Source organism: Pantherophis guttatus, chromosome 3 (assembly GCF_059756535.1).
Source record: "Pantherophis guttatus breed Tessera chromosome 3, ASM5975653v1, whole genome shotgun sequence".
Taxonomy (NCBI): Eukaryota; Metazoa; Chordata; class Lepidosauria; order Squamata; family Colubridae; genus Pantherophis; species Pantherophis guttatus.
In genome coordinates this window covers 94876999-94904677 of record NC_142065.1, presented here as the reverse complement: position 1 = coordinate 94904677, position 27679 = coordinate 94876999, and the positions used below count along the sequence as shown (strand labels likewise).

The 27679-nt window shown below is 37.7% G+C and overlaps 1 protein-coding gene across 1 annotated transcript in view; it reads right to left on the bottom strand.

The window, feature by feature from the left end:
- LOC148114692 (complement factor H-like) overlaps positions 1 to 24834 on the bottom strand; it is a 52309-nt gene extending 27475 nt beyond the window's left edge. Inside the window, exons 1-6 of the mRNA XM_087890076.1 lie at positions 24582 to 24834; positions 22681 to 22854; positions 18165 to 18353; positions 16008 to 16190; positions 15562 to 15768; positions 12452 to 12631 (exon numbers count right to left, since the gene is read on the bottom strand). Of these exons, the coding sequence (XP_087746202.1) occupies positions 12452 to 12631; positions 15562 to 15768; positions 16008 to 16190; positions 18165 to 18353; positions 22681 to 22854; positions 24582 to 24645 (997 nt within the window). The 5' untranslated portion in view covers positions 24646 to 24834. The remainder of the gene's footprint in view (positions 1 to 12451; positions 12632 to 15561; positions 15769 to 16007; positions 16191 to 18164; positions 18354 to 22680; positions 22855 to 24581) is intronic.
- Between the last annotated feature and the right edge of the window lie 2845 nt (positions 24835 to 27679).

Below are 27679 nucleotides of genomic sequence, written 5' to 3'. Positions count from 1 at the left end.
TTTCAAATGGCCCCAGTTAGACTGGATAAAACCTTTTTTAGGAACTTGGACAGGGCTACAAATAGATTTATTTGGCAGGGCAAGAAGCCTCGAATTCAGTTGAAAATGATGCAGAAACCGAAAGAACAAGGCGGGTTGGGGGTCCCAAATTGGAAGTATTATTATAATTCAGCGGTTTTGGTTTGGATCCGTGAATGGATTACACTACAAGGGAGACGTCTGTTAGGAATCAAAGGTCACGATCTCCAACAGGGGTGGCATGCCCACCTATGGTGGGAAAGAGGCAAACCCCCAGCATATTTTACGAAACATCACATACAAGGAGTCCTGATTGAGAGTTGGATGGAAATTATAAATTATTATAATAAGGTACCACTCTGGGTTTCACCTGAGGAAGCTGTGATCTATCCGATTCTGTATAATCCAGAGAAAAAATTGACCTACAAAGAAATATTAGATACGAATGGGAAGTTAAAAACAAAATTGTCACTTGAGGAACAAGGAGTGAACCTAGACTGGTGGATGTACATGCAAATTAGTAGTAAGTATATGAGAGATAGACAGAGACTTGGGATTAGTCGAGAGGTGCAGATTCTAGATAGGATACTATTGGGGGTGGATGAAAAGGTGTTATCTAGATGCTATAAATTCTTTATGGCTATGGAGGTAGGTGAGGAAGGTGCGAAGACTTCGGTTCATGCCTGGGAGAAGAGTCTAGGTTATTCAATAGAGCCTGAGAGGTGGAACGAAATCTGGACTAAGAATATTAAACTAATCCGGTCAATAGGATATAAAGAAAATATATATAAAATGGCGTATCGATGGCATTTACCGCTGGCCAGACTCGCCAAAATGTTCTCTGGAACACCCTCAGTCTGTTGGAAATGTGGCGTTAAAGAAGGTACATATTTCCACCAATGGTGGACCTGTCAAGAGGCAATGAAATTTTGGAAGAATATTCAGAAGTGGCTAAATGAGATGTTGGGGCAGCATATACAATTGTGTCTTGAGGTATTTTTATTAGGGATAAGACCCGAAAATGTTAATAGAACAACATGGTACCTGCTGCTACATATAACAACAGCTGCAAGATTGGCATGGATGTTATCCCACCCGAACAAGTAGTAATTCAGAAAATAATGAATTGTGCAGAATCAGATCGGCTTACTATGATACTGAACTAACGAGGGGACACATATTACTATATATCTTGGAGTCAATGGTATAATTGGATGTCAAATCGAGCTGTAAATAGAGGTATTTGATAAGCATGTCACTTGTTATATGTAATAGACTTTTGTAGGTGACCCTATATATGTAATGGGATAATTTTATTCCCTTCTCGCGTTGTGATGTAGACTGCTATAGATTTAATGTTTGTTGGATGTATAAGATAAAAAAGAGAGAGAGAGAGAAAGAGGAAATATAGGGCAGAAGAGAAGAATTCAGAACTTTGATATACAGAATGACAATATTGGGTTAAACAGCGGGCTAAACAGTGGTGAAATTAAAAAAAAGAAAAAAGAGAGAGGGAACAATAGGCAACATAGGGCAAAATAGGAGAGATCAGGATTTTAAAGTGCAAGAAAGAAGGGGAAAGAAAAAGGTAAAAATAAAATTGAAAAGGGAGAAAAGGAGAAGGAAATGAAAGAGGAATTTGTGGTATACATTTAGAACTGAAATGTGAATTGTAGCAAGTAATAATGGTAAAGTATATGATGGTGAAAATGAACTGTATAATAATTGGAATATTATCATTTATATTTTTGAAATCTAGATAATGATGAGTTTTGGTTTTTTTTCTTTTTTGAGAAAGATGAATAAGTTTAAAATGTAATAATTGAAATACTGTTAATAGTTTATGGTGGCGTGTATAAAAGTGATTAAGTGAGGATTTGAAATAATTCATAGGGGAAGCAAGTAGAGGATAACAGTCAGAATATTTTTAAAATTTAATTAAGGAAATTGTAATTGATGAAATAGTTTTAATGATATATTGTGATGAAGTAGAAATGATTAAGATGTGGTTTGGAGGAACATATGGGGAAATTATTTGATGTATGAAAATGGAACTAATTGGAACAGCCATGTCTATATTTGTTTTTCTTTTTTCTTTTTCATTAAGTGTTTGAATATATAAATAGAAAGATACTTATAGAAGTAACCGATTATATTAAAATGTTGGACTTTATTACTTAAGAAAATGTAAGTCATAAAATAAGTGGGCTCACTATTCTTGTAAGAATTGAACAATTGTAACTTCACAAAATTAATTATTCTTTTTTTTAAAAAAAATAATCTTTATTTACATTTTCCATTAAAAAAAACCAAAAAATAACAACACACCATATAAATAACATACAAGACAATATAACAAATAACAAACATATCTGCAAGTACATTATATTCCGAGGGAGACAGAGCGACTTATATCTCTTTATACATCAATTAGGTCTATCCGACCTCACTTTGTTAGTATAATATAGGTTTCTCAATAAATACTTTTCCTCTTTTTCAATTGGGTTGTATCTTTCTCTTCGCTAACCAAGTATATAGTTTTTCCCAGGATAAACATGTTTGAGTTAGATCTTTATCTTTTAATTTTTTAGTCAATTTATCTGCTTCCGCACAGTCCAAAATCTTTTTTATAATTGCTTCCTCCGATGGGATATTTTTATTTTTCCAAAATTGTGCGTATATCAATCTCGCCGCTGTGATGGGCTAGGTACCATAAGTCTTTTTTAATATTATCCGGTTTGGAGCCGAGCAAGCATGTCTCTGGTGCCCAATCAATCTTTTGGTTTACAATCTCATTAAGCCATTTTTTTATTTTTTCCCAAAACTTAACTGCTTCCGGGCATGTCCACCATTGATGATAATAGCTGCCTCTTTCCTGCCCACATTTCCAACATTCAGCCGATTGTCCAGTGAACATTTTAGTCAATCTGCCGGGGGAAAGGTGCCACCTGTATATCATCTTATAGATATTCTCTTTGTATGCCGTGGATACTACTGACTTCATATTCTCCCACCAAATCCCTTGCCATTTGTCTAAGTGAATTGAGTAACCGAAGTTTTTCCCCCAAGCGATCATTGTATCTTTGATTATCTCCTCACCTATCTCTAATCTCATTAATAATTTATAACTTTTTGCAATCATGCCTTTTTCTTGTCCCATCAAAATTTTATCTAATTCTTGTAGGTCCACATGTATACCTTTCCCATCTCTATCTTTCTTAAATTTAGATTGAATCTGTAAGTAAGTCCACCAGTCCATTTGAAGTCCTAGAGAATTCAATTGCTGTTTAGATTTTAAATTTCCCTGTGCATTCAATAACTCTTTGTATATTAATTTCTTTGTCAGATTGTAGATTTTGGGATATGTCAGTGCTTCCACCGGTGATATCCAGCACGGTGTTTTAATATAATATTTTTTGCTAACCTTTTCCCAGTTTTGAATTAAGATGTTTCTTATATAATGTCTAGTAAACCATTTACTTTGTGGGTTACTGTCTCGCCAGAGAGCCATATGCCAGCCCTGTTGTAGGTCATAACCTTCTAATTTAAGAAGACGATTGTTACCTAGAGTAATCCATTCTTTTACCCATACTAACAAAGCTGCTGAGTAATAATTCTCCCAACAAGGTAAACCCAGGCCCCCTCTTTCTTTTATCTCCTGCATCATCTTTCTTTTAATCCATGGCTTTTTCCCCTGCCAAATAAATTTAGTTATTATTTGATTTAATTCCATAAAGAATTTTTTGGATAGGTTCGCTGGAGCCATTTGAAATAAGAAATTAAATTTCGGTAGAATATAGGATTTAACTGTTGTTACTTGTCCCAAAAGTGAAAGTTGAATTTTACCCCATTTATCTAAATCTTTCCTTGTTTGAATTAATAGTTTATTATAGTTGTCTTTTTGTATACTCGAGCATCTGCCAGATAACCAAATTCCCAGGTATTTAATTTTGTTAACTACTTTCAATCCAATCACTTCCTGTAAACTCCTCTTATCTTCCTCTAAAATATTTTTCGTTAATAAATTTGTTTTCTTTTTATTAATCAATAATCCTGTGACTGCTCCAAATTCCTCAATCAATTCTAATAAGTATGGGCCAGATTTTGTAGGGTCTTCTAAAATAAAAGCCATACCATCCGCAAAGGCCTGGGTTTTGTATACCTGTTGTCCAATTCTAAGGCCTTTTATTCTTTCCTCATTCCTTATTTTTCATAGTAGGGTTTCTAGTGATAGAATAAATAATAAAGAGGATAGGGGACAACCCTGTCTTGTGCCTTTGCCAATAGAAAATTCTTCCGTCAGATCCCCGTTTATCAATAGTCTGGCCGTTTGTTTGGAATAAATCGCTTTGATTGCGTTTATAAATCTCTGTCCAAAACCCATATATTCTAGCTGTAATAATATAAACTCCCAGTTGACCCTGTCAAATGCCTTCTGGGCGTCTATGAAAACTAGTGCAACCTGTTTACCGGGATGATCTTCGTAATATTCCAGTATATTTAATATAATTCCCAGGTTATCTCGTAATTGGTGTGATGGTAAAAATCCATTTTGGTCAATATGTATAAATTCATTCAGGAAGCCTTTTAATCTGTTTGCTAAAATTGTTGTGAAGATTTTATAATCGGAGTTCAGGAGGGATATTGGTCTATAATTTTTTATATCTGTCGAGGGGGGATCTTCTTTTGGAATTAGGCTAATATTGGCCTCTCTCCATGAATGGGGAATTTCTGCTTTCCCCAGAACTTCATTAAATAAGTCTTTCATATGCTCTCCCATTACCTCAAACATTGTTTTATATAACTCCGTGGGGAGTCCATCTGTACCTGGTGTTTTCAGATTTCCTTGTTTCTTCACTGCTTTTTCAATTTCAGTTAAGGTAATTTCCTCTTCTAATAATTCTTTTGTTAAATTGGGTATTTTAGGTAAATCCTAATTCTCAATATAATTTTTTGTCACCTCTGTTAAGATTTCTTCTTTTTTGTATAATTCTTTATGAAAATCCACTGCAATTCTTTCCTTTCCTCCTTTATCTTTTATTAAATTTCCCTCCTTATCTTCTAACTGATCAATTCGTCTGTTCTGTTTTGACACCATCGACCATGGTATCCTACTAGGCTGACTAAGGGAGTTGGGAGTGGGAGGCACCGTATTACGGTGGTTCTCCTCTTATCTCTCTGGTTGGTCTCAGTCGGTGTTGATAGGAGGACAAAAGGGCCCTCGTTTGTGGAGTGCCTCTGGGCTCACTCCTCTCTCCCCTTCTATTCAACATCTACATGAAACTGCTAGGGGAGATCATCCGACAATACAGGGTGGGATATCAGCAGTATGCCAATGATACCCAGCTGTATATCTCCACTCCGCATCATTTCAGTGAAGCAGTGGATGTGATGTGCCAGTGCCTGGAGGCTGTGAGAGTCTGGATGGGAGTCAACAGGCTCAGACTTAACCCAGACAAGGCTGAATGGCTGTGGGTATTGCCTCCCAAGGACCATGTCGATTGTCCATCCTTAACCTGGGGGGGGGGAGAAGCTGTCCCCCTCAGAATGGGTTCGGAATTTGGGTGTCCTCCTTGACCCACAGCTGAGATTAGAGCAACACTTGGCAGCTGTGGCTAAGGGGACCTTTGTACAGGTTCGCCTTCTACACTAATTGCGACCCTACCTGGATCGGGAGGCTCTTCTCACAGTCACTCATGCCCTTGTCACCTCACGGTTGGATTATTGCAACGCGCTCTACATGGGGCTACCTCCTGAGGCCTGGACCACTCCCACCCTACTGGCCATCAGGAAAATGGTGAAAACCTGGCTTTTCCAGCAGGCTTGGGGCCATTGATCTCGCTGCTGCGATCTTGCGAGATCCGGCCATGAGCGGTGTGTATGGGTTTTTTAACATCTCTTATTGTATATTGTTCATATTGTCCTTGTTGTAAGCTGCCCAGAGTCCTCAGAGAGTTGGGCAGAAATACGGATAATAAATAAATAAATAAATAAATAAATAAATAAATAAATAAATAAATAAATAAAAAGATGAGAAGGGAGTGACCTTGGGATATTTTGGAAACTGGCAAGAAGATTTTGATAAGAAGTAGTCTTGTGACTTTGTAACAGAAGGGGGAATATATAGCAGGGGGAAAAAAGAAAGAAAGCTGTTCGTTTTTTCCTTTCACTTGATGGAGTTATAAATTTTGGAAGATTTTGGAATCGTGGTATTTTAGAATATTATTTTTTCTTTTTGGTTTTTCTCTTTTTGTGCCTTTTCCTTTTCCTTTTTTCATGTAGAAATTCCCTCTTCCTGGACTTAAAAGAGTTCATTGGCAGGGTTTTTGTTTTTTCTATTTTTTAAATATTTTTGGGGGGAGATATGTTTTTTCATCTTTTTATTGCCTGGTTGGATATTTTGGGTAAACAGCTGGGTTTTTGAGTAGTGAATTCTTATTTTTGCGCTGACCTGGTTTTACCTTTTCTTTCATTCTTTCTTTCTCCTTCCTTCCTTCCTTCCTTTTTTTCTTTCTTTCTCTTCTTTCTCTTTCTTTCTTCTCTTTTTGCCCTTTTGGGCTGTTTGATTGTTCTTGGCTTTTTGTATGGTTTATGGATAAAATCTATGTGGATTAGAGTATCAAGAACCTGAAGAGTCTGATAGGGCATTTTGAATTTAAAGAAATCGAGTATTTGGATTATAAAATTGGGTAGTAATATTTGAAAAAATATAAGATGAAGAAAAAATATATTTATCATTACCATCAATATCAACAACACCTGGTACTACAGGGCAAAAGACAACAGAAATTTCATCACATCAAGACAAAGTCAACACAGAATTAAAAAAATATGCTACAGACTATGACAAGATCTTAAGACAAGATTAGACAAGGTAGATGAATTGAAAGAAGTTAAAGAAATGATAGGGGGAAATGAACAATGATTACAGCAAATGGAAGAAAAAGAAAAAGCAACGAAAATAATTGAAGAGATGGACTATAGACTTACAATTACTGATAAAAATCAGGAAAAAACAATTATAACCCTGGAAATGGATAAAGCTGATTTTTATTTAAGATTTCAAAACATTGAAGAAGAAAAGGGAGAAAATTTAGCAGAGAAAATTGCAGAGATAATAGCAGAAGCAATGGAAGAAAGTAAGGAAGGGATATTAAGTAGAATCGATGAGATATACAGAGTGCACACAAGATATGTGATGAGAATAATCTTCCTAGAGAAATTCATGTCAGATTCACCAAGAAAACACTGAGAACAGGGATATTGCAATTGATGAGAAACACGACGATAAAATACAAAGGGAGAGAAGTAGTGGCACTGAAACAAATTCCAAGAAGAGTGAGAGATCTGAGAAAAGAATATCAATTTCTCACGAAATGTTTGATAAAGAGAAAAATAAATTTTAGATGGTTGATTCCAGAAAGGATATTGGTGAACTGGCAAGAACAAAGATACAGATTAGATTCAGTAGAGAAAGCAGAGTTATTTTATAAACAATACATAGATATCCAAGAGGAAGGAAGGTTGTGGGAAGAAAAAGGGGATGAACAACAGGAGGAGAAGAAAGAACAACCGAGAGAGACAACGAAAGAACAAGAGAGAGCGTTAAGAGAAGGAGCGAGGGTGAAAGAAGTTAAGGAACTAAGGGAGATAAGAATGACTAGATGGACAAAACAAATAAATAAATAAGAAATGTAAGAAGAAATTAAAATAATATCTTTGAATATAAATGGATTAAACTTAGCAATAAAGAGAAGGAAAATATTCAATAAATTAGACAAGCTAAAATTAGAAATTATATGCTTACAAGAAGTGCATATTAGAAAGCAACATAAAAAACTTTTGGAGCGAATAAAATTAGGGACATCGTATATAACTTTGGCTTGTCAAAGCAAAAGAGGAGTAGCATTTTACATCAAACAGACAATCCAATCCAAACAAATATAGGGAAAAAAGCGAGAATTAACCTTAAATCGCTTCAAGATTCCAGAATTAGAGGAGGATTTGGTCTTCCAAATTGGGAATTGTATTGCCAAGCAGCGATGTTAACTTGGATTAAAGAATGAATCTTATTGAGAAATACAAGACTGTTGACTTCGGAAGGACATGACTTACAACTAGGATGGCATCCTTTCTTATGGTATGGAAAAAAAATGGATCCATGGATACTTCCAGAGACATTGTGTAAGGAATGGTTTGTTGGTAGTATGGGAAAGAGTAAAAAGATTTTAGACTGTGCGAAAATGAATAAATTAACTTTAAGAATAAGAGATAAAGAGGAATCACTGTATTTCAAGACATGGGGAAGATTTTATATATGGTTAGAAAACAGTGGTGAAATGTAAAATTTGTTACTACAGGTTCTGTGGACATGGCTTGGGGGGGTGTAATATGACTGAGTGGGCATGGCCAACTTTTTTTTATTTACTTTTTAAACCATTTTTTCTACAACCTCTTCAGCTGAAGAGGTTGTAAAAAAAATGCTCTGACGATCCCAGCTGACTTTTCTGATCGGCAGAGGCTTTCTCTCTTTTTTTTAAAGCCTCTGACAATCCCAGCTGACTTGCCTCATTAGCAGAGCCTTTTTTTCCTTTTAAAAACATTTTTTCTATAACCTCTTCGGCCAAAGAGGTTGTAGAAAAAATGCTTTTAAAAGTCTCTGATGATCCCAGCTGAGCCGCCCGGTGATCAGAGGCTTTTTTTTTTAACTTTTAAAAGGCCAAAGAGGTTGTAGAAAAAATGCTTTTAAAAATTAAAAAAAAGCCTCTGATGATTGCGCGGCTCAGCTGGGCAATGGGGGGGGAAGGGGTTTTTGCTACTGGTTCTCCAAACCACCCGCCTCCATCGCTACTAGATCGGGTGATCCGGTCCGAACTGGGAGCATTTCACCCCTGTTAGAAAAAAAATATGAAGATAAGAGGATAGATAAATTATTTAGATAATAGAAAGTTAAACGAGGGAGAGGATAAAAAAGAAATAGAAACCCAGATGACACCTGAGTAAATGATAAAGGGGGATGGGAGGGGGGGGAAAGAAAGAAGATAATAAGAATAAATGTACAATTATGATGATAGCACTGATAGAATAAATCTGAAAAGAAATTGAAAGAAAGTGTATACTATTAGAATACAGGAGTTGCTCGGATACCAAACAAGAAGAATATTCCACAGCAAAAAAGACAGAAAGGAGAGAGGAGTAGAGGAGTAGAGGGTAGGAAGAGGAGAGGGACGGAGAGGAATGGAAGAAAGGGAAAAGGAAAGGAAGGAAGGGTAAGGGACAGGAGTAGGAGAGAAGATGAGAAGGGGAAAAGAAGAGAGTAATGGGGGAAAGGAAGGGGAAGTAGGATGAGGTAGGAGAAGAGGAAGGAGAAAGTAGGAGAGGAGAGGAGGGAGGGAGGGAAGGGAAAGATGAGGAGGAGAAGAAGGTTTGTTGCGAAATGAGGGAAGAAAGGATAGAAGAGCAATTCCGAATGTAATTAAAATGCTTTCTTTAATGCTTTCTTTAAGGAAAGCATGTATATGATTAATTATGTATAAGAAAATGTACATTTTATATTATGTGTATAAGAAATAAAACTGAAAAACTGAAAAACTTTTCAAAATTTTTTTACTGACCTCAGAAGGCTGAGTTAACGTTGAGCTGATCAGATTCAAACATCTGGCAGTGAGCAGTGAGAATTCTAATCAGTGCACTTCCACACCTCTAAATGGAGATAATCAATTGATGCAACTTCCAGCTACTCCCATAATTTGGTCCTGAATACAGAGTCAAAAGCTGCTTCAAGATCAATGAGGGCAGCATACAATGATACATTGTTGACTGAATATTTTTCAATCAGTGCTATCTTCTCTAAAACCAGCTTCCTTCATCTCTTTTCCTTTCTTAAAGACTGGGACAAAATGAATATCCTACCGAGACTGTTGTACTTGTTCCAAACAATTCCAATAAAGCTAGAAAGGAAATATTTCAAGGAATTAAATAGAATGGTAACCAAATTTATATGGCAAGGCAGAAAGACAAGGATTAGGTTGAAATTAATGCAAGACTCTATCAATGGAGGAGGTTTTGGGCTGTCAAACTGGGAACTATACTATCAAGCAGCTTCCCTTATCTGGCTGAAAGAATGGATAACCCTGAGACATAGACAATTAGGTGTACTGTAGGGACACGATTTACAACTGGCATGCCTTTCTATGGCATGAGAAATATATAGCACATAAATACTTTCAGGGACACTACATTAGAAATGCCCTACTCTCAGTATGGGCAAAAATCAAGGAAAAACATTTCTTGAAAATGCCAGTCTGGCTCTCCACGATGGAGGCACTAACATATCCAAATGTGATGGAAATGGGAAAAATTGTAAGGTATAGAGATATTTTAAATGAGAAGGGGGAATTGAAAAACAAATAGGAATTGAATAACCAAGGGATAAATTTAGCATGGTGGCCGCATCCACAGATACAATCTAGATACCATAAAGATGCCTAAATGTATGGTTTTTTAAAAGAACCAACAGAGTTGGATCAAATTTTAACAGGACCAGAGGATAAACTGATTGAAATTTTTTATAATTATTTATTAACTATTAGAATGGAAGAGGAACAAGTAAAACAAACTATGTTAGATAATAGTTAAATAAGAGAAACTGGAGTTAGAATCTCGAAGATTACAAGAGAAAGATTAATCTCACTATTATGGTTGTTTACTGTAATTTATTAATTTTGATTATTTTTGATTAGTATTACTAATTAGTATGTATTAATGTTATGAGGAAAAAGAACTGTTATTATGAAACTACCATTAGAAAATACTATTATGATTATGATGAATATTACTGTAAAGAACTGTAACCAGAGAATATATTGTATATATGGATTTTGAACATGTTGCTCTTTTTTATCTATAATAATAATAATAGTAATAGTAGTAGTAATAATAATAATAATAATAATAATAATAATAATAATAATAGGAATAATAGGAATAATAATAGGAGGAAGAGGAGGAGGAGGAGGAGGAGGAGGAGGAAGAAGAAGAAGAAGAAGAAGAAGAAGAAGAAGAAGAAGAAGAAGAAGAAGAAGAAGAAGAAGAAGAAGAAGAAGAAGAAGAAGAAGAAGAAGAAGAAGAAGAAGATGATTGGGACTATAATTGCCAGGCCCTAGACTCAGATTGTAGGATCCACCATATTCCATGCTCCATTTTTGGAATCAGAAAGGGGATCACGAGTCTGCCACCCAAAAATGCTTTCCTTCCTGATTCCAAAAATGGGGCACGTGGAAGCAAAAAAAGTGCATCGTGTTTCAGGCAGTGGATCTGGCCAGGAGGAAAGAGAAGGTGAGTCTGCTGAGAAGGAGGAGGACACAGTGCACAGCTTGGCAATTTGCATTGGAGAGGAAAGCATTTTCAGGTGGCAGCGCTGCAATTCCCTCCCCGAATCCAAAAATGATTCCCTGTTCTCTGATGCACATTGCAGGGGAACCAGCTGCCGCCTGAAACATGGCTCTGTGAATTGCGTTGGGGAATTGGGCCAACCGGTGGCGGTGGCTGGAAAGGAGGGACGTTTCGCTTTAGGGGCTCCCGCTCAGCTCGGCTCCCGGGCACAGAGAGAGCTCAGCATCTCCTTACATTGCTGGGGAGTGAAGTCATCACGGCCATTGTTTGCCCTGAGCTGCCCACTGGGCAGCCAGAGGGCGGACCAGCTGGAAACCATGGGGCCCGTCTTGTTTGCCGAAGCTGCCCCCCCCAAGCCATCCCAAAGAGGGTCGTTCCTCAGGCTGTGCCCTGACCCAGATCCCTGCCACCTGGAACCACATAAAAATATGACACACGGAGCCCAAAAATATCCGAAGGTGGGTGGGCAGAGCTACATTCAGACCGATGGTGGGTTTCAAATATTTTACTACCAGTTCTGTGGGTATGGCTTGGTTGGCATGGCATGGCTTGGTGGGCATGGCTTGGTAGGCATGACAGGAGAAGTATACTGTAAAATCTCCATTCCGCCCCCAATCCAGGGGAAGGTTACTACAAAATCCCCACTTCCTCCCGATCAGCTGGGATTTGGGAAGCAGAGAATAGATGGAGGCGGGGCCAGTCAGAATTTTTACCACTGGTTCTTCGAACTACTCAAAATTTTCGCTATGACCAATTCTCCAGAACTGTTCTCTGGTCAGAACCTGCTGAAACCCACCTCTGATTCGGACTATAAGACACACCCAGATTTTCACCCTCTTTTTGGGGATAAAAAGGTACGTCTTATACTCTGAAAAATACATTATATATATGTAAATACTGTTAAAATGCTCTGGGTGAAATATGTCCCTTTGGCAGAAAACTGGAAAATCATGTAAAATAGTATTAAAAAGTACACTTGTACAAAGTTCAATATATATGCCATTCTACAATCATAGTAATGTACACTAGTTCTACTTACTGATACATTTTAGTGGAGGTGACCATCCATTCTTTGTGCATTCAACCACCTTTTCTCCATTATCTGGATCAAAAGTAAATCCACTGTCACACTGAATTTGAATTAGATCCTCATCATGATATATAGTTCTTTGAGGTCGGAAAGTACCATTAGATATTCTTGGAGAGTTGCATGTAATTTCTAGAGAAAAGAAATCATATATTATATGAAAAAAGGAAAACGTGCACTCATATCAGATTCTAAGCATTGATTTCTATAAGGACAGAAAACAATATTACTATTTTAAATATCTATATAGCACCACAAGAACATATTAATCAATAGACATACCTACTGATGGGCACAACTAATTTAAAACTGCCAGTTAGGTTCTAAAATATACTGTGAAATTAGTCATATTAATTAAAAGTGCTTTTAGTAGCCTTGTATTTATTTGAAAGATCAAATAAATATCTGGATAGCTCAACAGACTAAAAGCCTGTTATTAACATTCAGCTGTCTGCAATTATTGCATGTTCGAATCTCCCCAGGCTCAAGGTTGACTCAGCCTTCCATCCTTTCTAAGGTAGGACCCAGTTGTGGGGGCAATAAGCTGACTTTGTATAAAATATACAAAAGTATGAAGGCTATTGCTTAATGCATTGTAAGCCGCCCTGAGTCTCCGGAGAAGGGCGGCATATAAATCTAATAAAAATAAATAAATAAATAAAATAAATAAATAAATTCAGAAAGTTGTTGTAATTATTCTCCTCCTTCACTTTGGTTTCCAATTGAAATAAAAAGCTACAATTTGATACCCCTATACCCCCATACTTGATACCATCATTCTTACTTTTTAGTCCCACTGTTGAGCCTGGTAGGATTTTCAGCCACCTGCAAGGTTACAAATCAGGGGCTCCACATTGTAGTAGTCCCTCTCCTGTCTGAGGTTACACTTTCAGTTAATGGTGACAGGGAAAAGAGGTCAGGCCTTCAAATTCTTTGTAATGGAGCTTTTATTACTTTTAGTAGCTCTTGGCTATTATTTATTTGGAACATCATAAATAAATTCAGCCAGTTCCTATAATTATTCTTTACTTTGCTTTAAGTTGAAACATAAAACTACAATTTGATATCCCTCTTCTTGCTATTCAGTCCTGTTGTCGATCCCACTAGCATTTTCAACCACCTGCAAGGTTGTAAAATTAGGAGCTCCACATTGCAGTGGTTCCACTTCTGCCTGAGGTTGTTGATGTTCTTGGCGACAGGGGAAAGAGATCAGGCTTTCAAAGGCTGTGATGGAGACCGCAGGGCTTGTTTCTAGTCCCATTTATGTTCAAATTCTGTTCAGAATTAGAAGCGGCCTTCTATCTATATTATAGATTCTATATTGATAACTCTGAGGTAGAGTATCACCAACAACAATTCAGTTACTGTGGCAATGGATGCATTGCTAGAAGATTTGAAGATTGGGGCAGATTTCCTGGAGAAAATCAATCTTTGTGATTGCTGAGAGTTGATATCAACTTCTTAGCATGTAATTAAACAATTAATTAGCTCTTCCTGAAATTGCCCTGGGGATATGATCAAAACATCAGTTGGTCTGGAATTCAATATCCTGTATGCTCAGTGTATACATTTAGTTCTGCTTTGTTACATCACTGCTGCAGGAGCTGCACTGGCTACCAATGTACCTCTGAGTGCAATCCAAAGTGCTGGACATGACTTTTAAAGTTGGTTATAGCTCAAGCGTATGACAAGTATGACACTGAATTTTCCAAATAACCATAGTTTGTCTAACGTGGATGGCAAGACGACATTTACTAAGAGTCTCCAGCTTTCAGGTTAGTCAGGGAGTAATATCATATCTTCTCTTTGCAGCTCCCCTCCTTGGAAACAGCTGCCCTAAGTTGAGTATGACAGCCACTTTCTTGATCTTCTTGAAGCCAGTAGAACCACAGGCAGTTTCGTCTATATGAGTGCATTTTTCTTATGATTTGATTTTAGTCATATTATTGAATTTTGTATTATTTTATTGCTTATTTTAATATCTGTAAACTTCCTGGAATCCACAAGGATAATCGTGGTACAAAAATGGCATGAATGCATAATCAAACCAACATCTCCACGAAGTTCTTCTGATACCTGTGGTGGAACTGCTGGTTCTGGGAAAGGTGGAACTGCTAAAATTGTGAAATCTCCCTCATTAGACATTCACTACTCTACTAGTCCCAAGATCAAATGCAAAGCAATGTTCTCTAGCAGTAACTAAAAAGTTCCTATATTCTTGCTAGCAACTAGATTGGAATTTCTTTTGGTATTGGTGTTTAGATTTTGGTTTATAAATTCCTTAAAAACAGAAATATATAGTAAATCAGGTATGGAGTTTACTGCAGCAAAACAAATTACTGTACCATTCAATGATATAAAAATATTGCTATGTGCATATATTACCTTACATTGATGAACAATTCTCAAGGGTATAATGTGGCAGTTATTGCAATAATTAAGCCATGAAATGGCCATAGGTATGTTTTTGATTGCACTACTCCCTCTCCAGCAATCTGCAGTCTTTCAGGTTTCTCCTATTTCAACTACATCCCAAGAGTTTCCATTGGGCCCTTGCAGAATGGAAAAGTGCAGTCCAGGGAGGTTTCAGAGAGATAAAAATATCTGCCCCACTAAAGGACATACTTATTTATTGTTTATTTATTGGTTCAATTTATATGCCGCCCTTCTCTGGAGACTCAGGGCGGCTTACAATGCGTTAAGCAATAGCCTTCATACTTTTGTATATACCTGCTTAGTAGGGCTTTTGGGGCCCCCTAAGTGGTGTTCTTTTTTTATAGAAAGTCAGTTTATTGCCCCCACAATCCGGGTCCTCATTTTACCTACCTCGAAAGGATGGAAGGCTGAGTCAACCTTGAGCCTGGTGAGATTCGAACTTGCAGTAATTGCAGGCAGCTGGTGCTACTTAATAGCACTTTAGTCTGCTGCGCCACCAAGGCTCTTTTTCATATGTAAATGATTGTGGTTTATTCCAGCTCTAATGATAAATAGGCTCAAACTAAAGTGCTTTGGCTGTGGATTGGTGATAGCAGGATTATAAAAATTAAACTTTTTAAAGTCACCTTTGCATTTAGGAATCACTGGTGGTGTCCCATCACAATGGATTACAAAAGCTGATTGGGAAGAATTTGCTGCCAGGACATATCCTGTTCTACAGGTGAGCTCAATAGAATGACCATGTTGCACAAATATATTTTCAGGTGCACCTATTTCATCTTTAACTTCTATCTTCTGGCTTTCCAATTCAGTCCTGGGGATCATACAGGGATCTGACATGAGAAAGAAAGGAAATTCTGTCAGGATCCAAATGCATCATATTATCATTGCAAAATCCTAATAGTAGAATTTAGCTTTCATCTACTAGCTACTTCACCTCAGACACAGAAATGAAATTGAATATAAAGGAGAGCTGATTCAGGCAAGCCCAATTAAATGAGAAAGAAGGCAGTGAACTTTAATGATTAGAAATGCTTATGAAAATTGAATGAAGATTTTCTTTTCTACTTACCAAGGCAAATTGGCACCTTTGTCCAGGTCCCATTGTTACAAAAAGATCTGTTCTGGCCTCCTATGGCATAATATGTTTGGCATCTGAATTCTACTGAAGAGCCAGATCTGTACTGCTTCTCAGATAAAGTAGTAATGTCTCCGTTCTCAGTCCTGGGTGGACCACTGCAGTTTTTTCCTCTCTCTATTACGTGGGAAAAAAACCAATAGGCCAGGAAATGTTAGCTGGTTTTACTGACATTCCTTAAAATAACAATTACCAAAAAATGGTTTAAAAATATTAGTATTTTAAAGTAGAATTCTTTCATAATTTATAACTTACTTATTAAGTTAAGTATTTGTGAAATTCAAATAAAAACACAATCTACAACTCAATAGAGCACAAATGTACCCAAATGCTCATGACCTCTTTTTTTTTCTTTTGCTATACATTGATACATAGAGCATCGATTGTGCTCTGTATTGATCAACATCTTGACAGAAATATATGATGTAATAGTATGTAGAAATAATCTCGGGACAAAAGGAAAAGAAATGCAGCCAAGGGAACCATCAAATAAAAGGCAACTTAGTCCTTGCCAGGAACAGTCAGGGCAAGTGGATAAGAAGAGACCCTCCCAGTTTCAAGGGCTGTAAAGGACACAGGGGGGAAGGAATGTACTTTAGGATTGCAGGATTCTATTAATGTAACTCTATAGAAAATTAGAATTAGCTAATCTGATCATTCATCCTGTCTGGGTCTGCCTTGCCACACTGACACTCTCCATTAAAGACCGTAAAGGATAATATTCAGTTAAATTAATTCTTACACATAGATAGAGGTGCAAATAACTGCATAGTAATATCAGCATTATATAATTGCTCATTCCATTGGAAAAAGTAAATTAAGACACACAGGATCTGTAATGCTCTGTCCCTCTTATGTAATATTTCCAACTTTATATTTTGTTGTTTCACTTGTTTTAAACAACATGCTAACAATTTATCTGCTTATTCAATTTACATCACTTTCCGATTATTTTATAAATATGTTTCTTAGGAGAAATAGTTCTATCAGATTGAAAATGCACAAGATTTAGACTTCCACCTACATATAACAATAGCACCTCATAGTGCTATTCACACTGCTTCATAGTGCTTTACAGACATCTCTAAGCAGTTTACAGAGTCAGCATATTGCTCCCAACTATCTGGCTCCTCATTTTACCGACCTCAGAAGGATGGAAGGCTGAGTAAACCTTGCACCAGTGAGAATCAGCAGAAATAGCCTGCAGTACTGCATTCTAACCACTACACCACCATGGCTCTTATAAATGACGATGAAGGGGCCGAGTGACAATCTGAACTAATATTTTGTAGGATTACAAAAATTATCATAACAATCTGAAAATTCAATGAAAATTCAATCACCCAAACCTATGGAATTATTAATTAAATAATAATACCAGTCAGATCAATATTAACATCTATATGGTTAATTCATCCAAGCAATTTCAAACAAAAGAGATTTTTTCATCATGCAAAATATGGGGCTCCTTTATTGATATGACATCAACTTATTTTTATACAAGCTTTGCAATTTTTGAAACATATTCCTATGTCTACCAATATTATACATATCTTCAACCACATGGAGTCATAGTTCTTAGCTGAAGTTCAAGAGTTTGGGAAAATAAAAGAGCCTTGATAGTACAGGGGTTTAGTGCACCCTGTAATTAACACAGCTGCCTGCAATTTCTGCTGGTTCGAATCTCTCCAAGGCTCAAGGTTGACTCAGCCTTCCATCCTTTCTAAGGTAGGTGAAATGAGGACCCAGTTTGTGAGGGCAATAAGCTGACTTTGTATAAAACATACAAAAGAATGAAGGCTATTGCTTAACGCATTGTAAGCCGCCCTGAGTCTCCGGAGAAGGGCGGCATATAAATCAAATTAAAAAAAAATATATATCACAACATCCTTCCCCAATCTGATGTGCTTCAGGGTTCTTGTTTTAGATTACAACTACTAAAATTCTAAGGCAAGGTGTGAATGATATCAGTGAAGATTAAATCATGTTTAAAAGAATGGGACTTTAGAAGCAAATGTTCATGTTTGTTATATTAATTATTTAAATTAGTTACGATCCCAGAGGAATCCATCATATTGATAGCATGCTTACCGGAGATACATAATGGGAAATCCATGTAACCGTCAACACACTTTCTGACTGATGGAACCACAAGGACATATCCTTCATTGCACTGAAACTGCAGGCTATGATCACTTTGAATAAGGCGAGCTTTTCTTTGATTCCCAAACAGAAACAAGTTTTTTGCTGCTAGCTGTTGTCTTGTGATACTGCAGGGTGCTAAAAAAGGGAAAAGAAGGTAGATCTTCTGAAGGGAGGTAATTTGTCCATTGGTTTCCCTCTGTTCTACTACCAAGAAAATCAGCCTGGTTTACAAATCAGAACTAATAGTTCCAGGCGAAAATCCAATAAGCCAAATTAGAGCACAATATTAATGATAAACAAGTTATGATTCTGCAATAGTTTTTAGAAGGATCATAGAGGACTGGCTTGTAGGAGCATGTAGGAGCATGCACAAACAGATGGTGTTGTTTTTTTCAAGCTAAGAACAAACAGCCCAATTCAGAATCTTCTACAAAGACATTTTGAGTTGGCTAAGTTGTAATGGAACAAAATTTCAGATAGATGGAGTGTTACATATTCTGTTGAAATATGATGCAAAACTTCTCAACTTATCTAAGCAGAGAAGATTGGCTCTTGGATTCCTTTACTATTTCATTTTATTATTTTACATGTTATTTTATTTTATTTTTACAATTTTCCCTTTATTGAAGAGGTTAAAATACAAAATCCCAAAAGAAAAAAAAATAGAAACAAAACAAAGCCAGACAAAAACATTTTAAAAAGGGGAATTAAAAAAAACCTATAATATTCCCTTAGTTGAACACTGACAAATCTATTGCAACAATAATAACTCTCCTCCCCTTGCAAAGCAGATCCAAAATTTCTAAGCTTGTACATCTATTTGCAACCCAATTGACCTGTGATACAGTACATATATGAATATTTTTAACAATTTAAAAAATCTACAGGACCGCATTCTGCCACCGATTGCCTCCCACTGACCAATACGCTCCCACAGAGAGGGCTTCCTCAGGGTGCCGTCAGCCAAACAGTGTAGGTTGGTGACCCCCAGGGGGAGAGCCTTCTCTGTGGGGGCTCCAGCCCTATGGAATGAACTGCCTCCGGACATACGAAGGATCCCCGACCTCCGTGCCTTCCGTCGCGCTCTGAAGACCCTATTATTCCAGCAAGCTGGACTGACAGGATAAAGGTTTTTTAAATTGGGTTTTGATAGGGGTTTTTAAATGATCTTAGTTGGATGTTTTAAATTTGGCCGAATAATTGAATTATTTTAATAAGCTTTTAATTTTTGTTGTACATTGTTTTTACTATGGCTGTTCACCGCCCTGAGTCCCTCGGGAGAAGGGCAGTATACAAATATAACGAAGTAAAGTAAAGTAAAGTAAAGTAAAGTAAAGTAAAGTAAAGTAAAGTAAAGTAAAGTAAAGTAAAGTAAACTAAACTAAACTAAACTAAACTAAACTAAACTAAACTAAACTAAACTAAACTAAACTAAACTAAACTAAACTAAACTAAACTAAACTAAACAACAGCATAGTTAAAGTTTAAACCACTCTGTAAAAGTCTGTTTTGGTATTTACCACAAATCACCCTGGTCCTTATCTCTTGAGTCTAGGGTCAAATACCTTTGTTTGGTTGTTATAATATAACCTTTCCTTAGGTTTTTAATTGGGAACTATCCCAAGAATTGCATCTCATTTCCAAAGTTCGCAAGTCTCTGTGTAAGGACCTGCACCAACTGTTCCCTCAGGAAAGCTTTGACTGTTTGCTGCATTGAGTTGAATCAAAAGGATTTTTACTGACAGAAAGTGGTTGCAGTAAAATCAGGCAGAATATTTAGGTCCCATGCAAAGCACAAAGCAATTCTTCCATTTACCCAAAACCCAAACCCCCTGACCAGTTCACCAATGTGATGCCACAGGGATGTTTTGACAATGCTGAAGTGCTTGGCAAATAACAGGTCATTCTCAGGGCATGATGGCCTTGGAATCAAGCTGGAACCAGCTGAGAGAGAGTCTGCTCCATCTCTGAAGACAATCCCCCTCCCTGATTCCCAAGCAGTTTAGCAAAAGTGAAAGCCTGCAAAAAATGTCAGCAAGCCTTCCTTCAACAGAATGGCAGGACATAATGGTGGACCTGACACTCTGTTGTAAATATCTCTGCAACATCCATTGTTGAATAATTCTCCTTAACAACACAACATTGCTCAAAGTCTAGTTCATCCTTCATCATATCTATTGTCTCAGCATTTTTTATATTGGTGCTGGCCTCCCAGGAGGTTACACGAGGCTGGCTCCAAGGGATTATTAATGTTTCTTTGAGTGAGGGTTACTTCCCCGCCACCTTGAAGGAGGCAGTGGTGAGGACCCTACTTAAGAAGCCTTCCCTGGACCCGGCTGTATTAGTGAATTATCGTCCAGTCTCCAACCTTCGCTTTGTGGCAAAGGTTGTTGAGAGTGTGGTGGCGCGACAGCTCCCCCAGTACCTGGAGGAAACAGTCTATCTAGATCCGTTCCAGTCGGGCTTCAGGCCTGGGCACAGCATGGAAGCGGCATTGGTCACGTTGGTGGATGATCTCTGGAGGGCTCGGGACAGGGGCTGTTCCTCTGTCCTGGTCCTATTAGATATCTGAGCAGCTTTTGATACCATCGACCATGGTATCATGCTGCGCCGATTGGAGGGGTTGGGAGTAGGGGGCACCGTGTTGCGGTGGTTCTCCTCCTTCCTCTCTGACCGGTCGCAGTTCGTGTTGACCGGGGGACAGAGATCGACCTCAAGGTGCCTTGTGTGTGGGGTGCCGCAAGGCTCAGTTCTCTCGCCCCTTTTGTTCAACTTTTATGTGAAGCCGCTGGGTGAGATCATCTGTGGTTTTGGGGTGAAGTGCCATCTATACATTGATGACACTCAGCTGTACATCTCCACCCCAGACCACCCCAACGATGCCCTTGATGTGATGTCCCGGTGCCTGGAGGCCGTGCAGATCTGGATGGGGAGAAACAGGCTCAGGCTCAACCCATCCAAGACCGAGTGGCTGTGGCTTCCGGCATCCCAATATAGTCAGTTGGCACCATCGATGACTATTGGGGGCGAGTCGTTGGCCCCCACAAAGAGGGCTCACAACTTGGGCGTCCCCCTGGATACACGGCTGTCTTTAGAAGAGCATATGATGGCTGTGGCCAGGGGGGCTTTTTATCAGGTTCACCTGATCCGCCAGTTGCGTCCCTTTCTGGATTGGGATGCCTTATGCACAGTCACTCATGCTCTTGTCACATCCCGCCTGGACTACTGTAATGCTCTCTACATGGGGCTTCCCTTGAGGGGCACCCGGAGGCTCCAACTGGTCCAGAATGCGGCCGTGCGGGTGGTTATGGGGGCGACTTGGTGCTCCCATGTAACACCTCTCCTGTTCAAGCTGCACTGGCTCCCGGTGGTCTTCTGGGTGTGCCTCACGGTATTGGTTACCACCTTTAGAGTGCTCCATGGTTTAGGACCCAGATATTTATGAGACCGCCTTCTGCCACTTTTAGCCTCCCACTGACCAGTACACTCTCACAGAGAGGGGCTACTCAGGGTGCCATCGGTCAAACAATGCCGACTCCCCCAGGGGGAGACCCTTCTCTGTGGGGCCACCTACCCTCTGGAATGAGCTGCCCCTGGAGATACAGCGGATCCCGGATCTTCGCACCTTTTGCCGTTCCCTAAAGACGTTTTTATCCCAACAAGCCCGGCTGGCCTAACTCTTTTAAATTGTTTTAATTTTTAAATTGTTTAATTATGGGTCTTAATACGAGGATGCTTTTAATTGTGGGCCAAATTAATTTAATTGGATTTTAATACTGTTTTTAAATTTTGTATTTCTTGTGTTTTATCTGTTGGCTGTTCACCACCCTGAGAAGGGTGGGAGAAGGGCGGTATATAAATATAAATAAATAAATAAATAAATATTCATATTCTTTTCAATCTTTTCTGGCAAATCTTTTTTTTTTTCAACCAAATACTTTCTTCTTCACATCTGACAGAAACTGATTGAGTTCCAATTTCTCAAATTGCAGATTGAGTACAATTGTTATTTCCTGCTTTTGGTTCTCATCTTGAGTTTGCACAAATGTTATTGACCCATCAATTTTTTCATTATATTTTCAAATAAAACTTGTAAGTTGGAGAACATTCTTTTTTCATTTCCTTCCTAAAAAAATATTTCATTTGAAAGCATGAAAAACACTTTTATTCTCTATTCAAGGACAAGAGAAGCAGATAAGAGAGCACAAGCTTCCAATTAAATATTATTTAATTCGACCAGCTGGTTTGGTTGTTCATTCAAGCAAATCAGGAAAATGAAACACAGTTCATTTTTTCAGATTTCAAACAAAAAAGTTGACACCAGAACAGTTTTGGCTTCAGTAAAACCTGGATTCTAATTTAAGCTAATTTATTTAAAAAATAGCAGCCATTATTCTCCTATTGGATGAATTCTGCATTTTCTCCCAGGTCTACATTAGTCAAAGAAAGCATGATGGCTTACCCAAGCATTTTGGTGGATGAGGTGTCCATTCTTGTCCCTTACACTGAATCCATTCAGGTCCCTCCAAGACATAGGAAGGGTTGCACCTGTATTGCACTCGGTCATTTTCCAGATATTTGGCTTTCTCAGCGCTCACAATTTCCCCAAAGTCAATTTCATCTGGTTCTTCACATGCTGAAATTATATTTACATTAAATTATCTTAACTGCTTTGACAAATTTGCTCTTCCTATTTACCCTTATGAGATGTGAGCTAACAAATTTCCCTCCTAGACAATTAGTTTCCACTTTTGTCAAAACTAGTAAACCAGTACCTGCTACACACTTAATCCACACTGCAGATAGTCCTCGACTAATGACTCATTGTTTAATGACCTTCAAAGTTCCAAAGGGGACACTTACAACTTGGATATGAAATTCTGCCAGTTGCCCACCCCAATGGTGATGTGACATTTTGGTCACTGGGAAACTGCATTTATAATGTCCTTCAGTCATTGTGACCCTGTGTTATAACAGTTTTGCCAAAAACGGGCACTGATTTCCAGTTTTTGGCAGACCCCTGCCCATAGTGAATCGTTGCTTCTCTTAACAACTTTGAATTTGTGTAATGACTACAGTAATTTGCTTAATAGCCAGTACAAAAAGATCATAAAATTGTCATGTGAGTTGACTCACTTTAAGACCATAACAGGTTATGACAGTGATGGGGAGGTTCCAGGAGGGTCATAACTCAAGAACTACTTGTAATATGTTAGCTTTTCTTGCTGATGCCTAATCTAAGCAAATCTTGGTATAGGGAGGTAGAGAGAGGTTGTAAGGCTATCCAAATTTCCCCCCAAAACATATAATTCTGTGGAACGTCGTCCTTGCCAGAACTTTGGTTTACCCTCGTTGGTCCTGGAGGAATCTTTCTGACAGTATTATGTATTGGATTTTATGACTGAACCTTTCCCAGTTGTGATCAACCTGTCTTCTTTCTCTGTGTACTTTGTCAGCAACATCTGACCAACATTTTTAATGCTGCCAACACTTCTTTTCCTAGAGATATTAAACCATTGCACTTACTAGTATTAACCTTTATTTTAACTTCTCAATACATATTATCTATAGTTGTTTCTTTTTATTAGGTCTAAATGCTGCCACACAGAATTTATTCTATAGTTTTTAACACTCTGATGTTCTTCCCTTGTTCTTCTTTCTTTTTTAGAAATACATAACATAGTAGGGATCTAAGAGAATACAATAGAGGAATAATAGACACACACACAAACACAAACATGCACACAAATATATTATAGGATATAAAGAATGCAAATGTACATTTCAAATCCACCATGCTGGGTAGAAAAAAAGGGAAGAAAATAATTGCCAAATAACTATCTCTAACCCTTTACCTATCATATTTGAAAGTAAGAGCCTGATATGGGATAACATTCCCCCATTATTGTACTAATGTGATATCAGTTAATTTTGCAATTATGGACAAAGGAATGCTTCTATGCTCTCTGATTTCTTTGTGTTTATCCTGATATAAACCCAATGGAAATACATCTCTATAATTTCAAGCACTCTGATTTATGAAGCCTCATCTTACACTTGGTAATTTCTTGGGTATCATATCAAGTTGCCTATTAACTGAAACAAAGACCGTCAAAATGGGCATGTATTTATAATACTCATACAAAGTATCTTGCTATTCACAAATCAGTAGTTGAAAAACGTTGTATTTGAAAAGAGGACTGGAATTATAAATCCATGACATTATTAAAGAATCTGGTATTACAAATTTCAAGAAAGCCACAAGAGAAAAATGAAATTGTTTGTGTTTTCTAAAAGTAACTGGTCCTTTAATGAATCCAGCAGACACTGTTTTCCCCTTGATTTCTCGTTGTCTTAACTTACCCTTTTGAGAAGAGAAGCCTGGCCAGAGAAGAAAAGCAGCAACCAGGAGCAGCCAGGCCTTCATAGCTCTTCAGGTAATTTCCCAACCACTAAAATTCAGATCAGCAGTTTGGCTCTTTCAGCTGATTTCTCCGAGCTACTATCATCCCTTCCTCCTTTTTGCTTGTCGCTTTGCTTTTTGTTAGGAAAGCTGTGAAGAGGAAGCATTACTGGAGTAAGAATATGATCTTGATAGCTAAATGAGGACTTCATGTGAGCTTTGTGAACTTTGTGTTGCGGTGGGACAGCAAACAAATTAAGTAATAGTTCAACTTTTCGGGCAGTGCTGCCAACTCTTCAGAAGGAAAAAAAAACCCTCCATTTTCATTCCAGTGTTGATCAATTCTGAACTTTCCCAAGGTCTTCAGTAGCAGCAGCTAACAACAAAATTATTATACATGATTTTTATGAAAAATTCTTGGCCATGGGAACCATTTTCTCATTCTTCCATGTCCTAACACTCTTATTTTTATTGTAAATCTCCCAGAGTGACTGAGATGAAAAGGGCACTGTAGAAATTTGATAATAAATAAATTACATTTGATATCTGACATATCTATTTTATTTTTATTATAACAATATTTAGAGAAATCTCAAGTTTACAGATAGCCAATTATTTTCTTAAATTACTCTGGAGTTTTACAATCTTCAGCAATGTGCAGTTAAACATTAGCCAATCATATAAGGGAAACTGTTGGTACAATTTGGTATCTGTTCTTTTTTCCCGGTTACTGCAGATCTAGGATTGGGTTGCACTTCAACAAATATCCAGAAGGTCAAAATACTATCAACTCCTGGGGATAGAAGAGAGAACATAAGAGATTGCTTCCTTATCAGAAGGATACAAGATCTATCTTTCTCTTACTAATCAGGAAAATTCCCTTTTACAAGGATAAAATTGATTTTACTTTCATTTTCCTTTTTCCTTTTTTCTTTTTTAGAGAAAATATGTTGTCAATATTTTAAATTATTTTCTTAAATTCAAAACTCTCATTTTTTATAGATGTATAAGAAAAATTCTTTGCTGCAAATTCCATCTAACTTCTGTGAAGAAAACCATATGTATATTATCTGTTTTATACAACCTGAATTGAGTCAAAAAAATCCCCTCACCTTGGGTCTTTAGTATTAACTGTTTTTCTCCCCTGGGAATAGAGTAGAGTAGAGTAGAGTAGAGTAGAGTAGAGTAGAGTAGAGAAGAATAGAATAGAGTAGAGTAGAGTAGAGTAGAGTAGAGTAGAGTAGAGAAGAATAGAATAGAGTAGAGTAGAGTAGAGTAGAGTAGAGTAGAGTAGAATAGAATAGAATAGAATAGAATAGAATAGAATAGAATAGAATAGAATAGAATAGAATAGAACAGAACAACAGAACAGAACAGAACAGAACAGAACAGAACAGAATTCTTTCTTGGCCAAGTATGGTTCTTGGACACACAAGGAATTTGTCTCCAGTGCATAAGCTTTCAGTGTACATAGGAACAAAGTGATAAATCATAGATCATAAATCATAAGATATAACAACAATTGAAAAATCATAATATACAAGAAGTAGTAGTAGGAAAGATGAGAGATGAAAAAGGATGGGAAGATGAAAAGGATAATAGCAATATAGCCTACTACATGGGTAAATATATTTTGGCCTAAGTCAGTGCTGTGGGAATTAGGTGTTTAACAGAGTGATTACAAGGGGGGAAATCTATCTGTGTCTAATTGTTTTGGCATGCAATGCCCTATAGTTGCATCCAGAGGGGAGAAGTTGAAACAGTTTATGTCCAGGATGCGAGCAGCCTGTACATTCTTTCTCAGCCTTCTTTCTATTTCTTGCAATATACTGGAATGCCTTCTGAATCCATCCCTGGAAATGCCTCTCATTGGTCCCAAACCAGATATGAGGTCATAGCCTTTATCCTAGAACAGGGCTGTCAAAGTCCTGGTCCGGGGGCCAGATGCATCACGCATTGGCCACTCCCACACCCAGTTTAGCAAAGGGGACAAAAGTCCTGATACATCACATGACGCTAATGTGATGACGTGAGTTTGACACCCCTGTCCTAGAAGTATTGTTGATTGAATCAAAACTGAAAGGGACACTATTAAGCCAAAAATAGGATTGACATCATAGTCCCTCCCTCAGAAATGAAGCTGATTGGCTCCAAACCCAGAAGCAATCCTTGTTGGCCTTGTTGAAATTCCTGTCATAGGCCCAAACCAAGAAGTAATAAAATATAGGCTCAATCTCTGAAGTAATGTCATAATCCAAACTAAGAAGTTCCTTTAATAATCCTTCCTCCCCACACATGTAGGCCTCCTACCCCATGTGTAGCACAACTCCCAATTTTAATGATAGGCGCCTGGTATTGTGCTCTTACTACAAGCTAACTGTTACCATATTCCTCTTCATTTAATTAACAGACTCATAGGCCTATTTTGTACAGAAAAAACAAAAGCATAGCATGTACATGCACATGCACATGCGTGTGGAGAGAGGGGGGGGGACTGTGTGTGAGAGAGAGTGATTAGCTGGTTTATACAGCATTTCCTGGAACAATATTTCACATTTCTAAAACTGAAGAAAACCCTATTTTACAAATACATGTGAGTATGCTCTTTATAAAATTATTCCATTCCTCCAGCAAAAGCAGGAGAAATTACTTCAGAATATTTATTTATTTTTGCTCAGTTTGCTTCAGTGGAATCTTGCCAGACTAAAGCATTAACCTCTATACTTATTAGATATTGCCTCTGAAAAGCTAGAAATGGTCCTTTTTCACTGTCTTCCTGCATATCAAAGATTCCAAGCTGACTTTGTTTCTTCCCTCCTTGGGAAGGATCTCCTCCCTCCTGCAACTCTAGATTACATTCCATCACATCACCTCCCTTTCTAAAAAATTGCTCCTTCCTCCATCTCCTCGTCTTCATTGAAGTTCCTCATGGGAATTAGTTAGTGGGGTACAGATGGGGTACAGATTGGTTAGTTGGAGTACAGGATTCAGATCCTCCACATCTGCCGAATCCTTCATGCCAGGTGCTCTTCCTGCAACATATATATCTATACATTTA